The sequence below is a fragment of the Frankliniella occidentalis genome, unplaced genomic scaffold (genome assembly GCF_000697945.3).
Source record: "Frankliniella occidentalis isolate FOCC.00 unplaced genomic scaffold, Focc_3.1 Scaffold13, whole genome shotgun sequence".
NCBI lineage: Eukaryota > Metazoa > Arthropoda > Insecta > Thysanoptera > Thripidae > Frankliniella > Frankliniella occidentalis.
In genome coordinates, this window is record NW_026267143.1 from 3,122,930 (window position 1) to 3,126,607 (window position 3,678).

General features: G+C 42.4%; 1 protein-coding gene across 1 annotated transcript in view; it reads right to left on the reverse strand.

Moving 5' to 3' along the window:
* Nucleotides 1-2,371: 2,371 nt before the first annotated feature.
* LOC127748776 (protein FAM50 homolog) overlaps nt 2,372-3,678 on the reverse strand; it is a 9,321-nt gene continuing 8,014 nt past the window's right edge. Inside the window, exons 3-6 of the mRNA XM_052263612.1 lie at nt 3,328-3,591; nt 3,132-3,235; nt 2,849-3,053; nt 2,372-2,492 (exon numbers count right to left, since the gene is read on the reverse strand). Of these exons, the coding sequence (XP_052119572.1) occupies nt 3,015-3,053; nt 3,132-3,235; nt 3,328-3,591 (407 nt within the window). The 3' untranslated portion in view covers nt 2,372-2,492; nt 2,849-3,014. The remainder of the gene's footprint in view (nt 2,493-2,848; nt 3,054-3,131; nt 3,236-3,327; nt 3,592-3,678) is intronic.

The following is a 3,678-nucleotide window of genomic DNA, read 5'->3' on the forward strand; positions in this document are numbered from 1 at the left end:
TCCACTCTTGAAATCTAGTACTGTATAGACTTTCTGGCCTGAGAGTTTTGTCGATAATTCACGAATGGTGGGTACCTCAAAATACGGACGTCGAATGTCCATATTTAGCTCCATGGGATCCAAACATATTTGTAGAGATCCATAAGCTTTTTCAATTATAACTCTGTTTGATACCCATGACTTTGGTGTTTAAACTTTAGTGATTATCTTATCATTTTCTAGTTCTTTCAAAAATCTCTTCAGTTTTCTCTTGATTGTCATTGCCACTCTTCTTGGTGGTCTTGTTTGGGCAGTCTTCTACTGGCATTTCCCCGTTTCGGCTTCACTGTGGTGGATGTGAGTTCCTGGTCAAGGTCATTGCCCTGGCTAGTCTCCATAAGTGCATCACCATCACTGCAGGAGGTGTCTACACGACCAGAAACGTCCTCAAACACACTGGCATCCTCGGGCAGCAAAGGGAGACTGGATTCCGCAAGTTCTTCATCGACATTTCTCTCAGAAACATCATCAACTTCCATTTCCTCCTTGTCTGTGTCCATTGTTGTTGCCTGTGATCAGAGGAGGCGGGTGAGTCACAAATCGCCCAAAAACGTACTAAAACTGCATGATTCGCGTAGGAAATTAGTAAGAAATACTTCCGAGGTCTCTAGAAACGCTCTCCGTAAGGAAAAGTGTAGCTTACCTATTCAAAACAACACAAAATGTAGAAAAGTCGTCGCCCAGCCGGCCGCCCCCTTAACCCTATCTGGTTACGCAAGTTGTTGATTTTGGTAAAGTGCCGATTTAGGGCACAAAGTTGGTTCAAAATGTTGCGAAAAATTCGACACTACAATATTTTGAAGGTAACGAGACATCAGGATGCGTATTACTGCGTTTTAGCGATATTTCTGTAAAGTCGTTTCGGGAACGTTATGGAAGGCCGCCTAGCGCGCGGCGGCAGGTGGCCGAATCAGCGCTGCGGCGCTGTTCGCGCGCGCTACACGAACTTCGGCGGGTCGGAGGCATCTCAAATTTTGAAAGGTCGTAGAAAGGACCTTCCTCGAGCGAACAAGACCACCCGCAACACTGTGAGTGCCCGCGATGCGGAGAAAACTGGTAAAATATTGGGCTGGGCAGAGCCCCGGGGGCTTCTCGTTGCCTCTCCATTAAGCCCCTCTCATGCCGGCAGTCCTCGGCAGGTTACTCTGCACGGAACAATACCGAACCACAAAAGTCCAGGAAACGCACCCAAAACCTATCTTTGCAGTGCATTCCGAAATTACCACAAGTTAGCGTTGTGTTTTTGGAAGTGTAACGAAACTAGCACTATCTCCCCAGCTGCAAAACCCGGTACCCGAGACCCGGTCGGGACGAACCCGACCTGGGGAAGTACCCTGCCGGGTATGTACCCGATGGGAATTTGGCCGATTTCCGACCGGGTTTAAACCGATCGGGTTACTAGTACCCGGTACCCGGACGGTGGACCCAGCCAAAAATACCAGCACGCACTGTCGGGTTCGTGTTATATAGTGTAGGAGTTAAGTGGTAGCCGGTGGGGTACATTTTATGTCGTCGGGTACCTTCTAGGTACGGGGTACCCGAGTGCGGTACGGACGGACCCCGTAGGATTCGAAGCTGGTAGGGTTTCGAACCCCGTGGGTTTCGAACCCCCTGGGGTATAAATTGTACCGTGCCAGCCATATAGTAGGACCTGGAGGTTCCAAGGAGCAGTCGACGGGCACAATCGTGTGCCCCCCCCCCCTCTCCTCAAGTGCCGCATCCCTTGCTGAGAGCCAGTAATGTAGCTAAGCGAGTCCTACTCAATCGTATTGGCATTAGGAGCGCAGTATTAAAGGATAACAAAAGTAAAGATTATACTGATAACTCATCTACTTTATTTGTTCTAGTTGATGGCGCGTCGTCAGTTGTTGCCTGTCCGTGCAGCAGCTTGCCTCGCTTCCTTCCGCTTTCTGTAGCTAGGGCGCTGTGTAGATATAAAAGAAAGTATCAAAAAAAGTAATTACAAATAAATGAATGACATGTAGCAATCCTTAAATCCTGAATATAACAACTGAGAACACTGACTGCAAAAACTTTATATTTTTCTTTTGCAAACTAGAGCAAGCTTTTAAATTTTCCTGACTAATAGTTGTAAAGTTTCAAATTCTTTTTGAAAATTTTGTGTATTCTTTCTCTCCATTTGCACAAATAATCTCATTTTGAACCACCTAATGTTTGTCAGAGGCACAAAAAAAAAAAGTTTTACTAGTGAGTGAACAAGATGGTGGTACATGTACTAACTAAATTTAACAGTGCAACTTCCTATAAAACAAATTGTTTAACTCAAATAGAAAGGTATTGGAATCATGTTAAAATACTATTGTAAATATGTACCTTGGGCCTGCCGGTCTCATAAAATTTTTGATTGATTGTTTCTCGAGCTTTCTCCTTTGCCATCGATAAAGCTTCAGGGTCCATAATTTTCTTCGTATGGCAACGAGCAACCACACAAGCTGTAACATAAAAGAAAGGCTCTGCTATAGAATTGATAAAATTAATTTTGTACTACAGTTATCAATCTAGCATGTTTGATGGAAACCAAGACAAATTACTTTAAGTGATGAAAATGACAGACAGCAATGCATTGGTAGATTATCGAGTCGACTAAACAAATGCTTTAGTAATCAGGACTCAGCTTAAAATTGAGAAAACTAAAATTTCTATACCATTAAAAGATTAAAAAATATTTACTAATAAATTTATCAACATAATCAATATAAACATTATACTAGTTGACACATCTAAGATTGACTTGAAAACTGAGACATTTAATGTAACATCTAACAACCCAAACAACTATCCTGCATACCTTCAATGAGCCTCACTTTCTTGGGAGTAGCCTTTGAAATGTCCCCTCTAGTTTTGGAGACTCCTGTTACGGACCTCTTAGTCCTCTTCTCCTCCGTCCATAAATTTCCAGTAAGATCGTTGACAAATGCTGATTGCTTCTTAGCTCCACGTAGCTTTTTTAACCACTAGTCCTTGCTCACATGCAGCCCATAACCAAGGTAGAGCTAGAAATGAATAATGCAGATTAGATTTTGCAGTGTTTCCACTTACTTGTACTATATCAGAAATTTGAAAAGGCTTACCTGTTGGTCGTCATTAGGGTTCGCCTTAAGTCTTTTATCCACTGCAGTAGCACTTGCACACAGGTCAGTTTTGACTGCTGCTACAGTTTTCTTCCACTCACCATCTTAAGGATCAAGAAAGTAAAAATATATTAACGGCTGAGACAACACAATCCAAAAATAAAATTTAACTGTCAGACACAATAAAGAACCATACCGTCTTCTTCCTGATCACTGCCCTCATTCTCATTATCTTGCTCAGTGGCCCTTCCATCATTCTTCTCTTCAGTATCTGGTTCACTGTCACTTTTCCCATCATTCTTCTCTTTATCACAGGTCTTATTCTTAGTCTTGTCCTTCTCAACCTCCTTTTCACTCTCATCTTCAGAGGATTTTTCACTATCTTCAGTTAAAAGTTGGTTATTTGAGTTGGGTTTAGGTTTCTCACAGTAGTCGAGTAGAGAGCAGTCTGAATCAATACCTGAAAGAGAAAAATTGGTGTTGTGAATTCCTCTCCATTACCCTCTCCATAACCAGATTAAAAATATTTCAGTGTAATATTAAATTA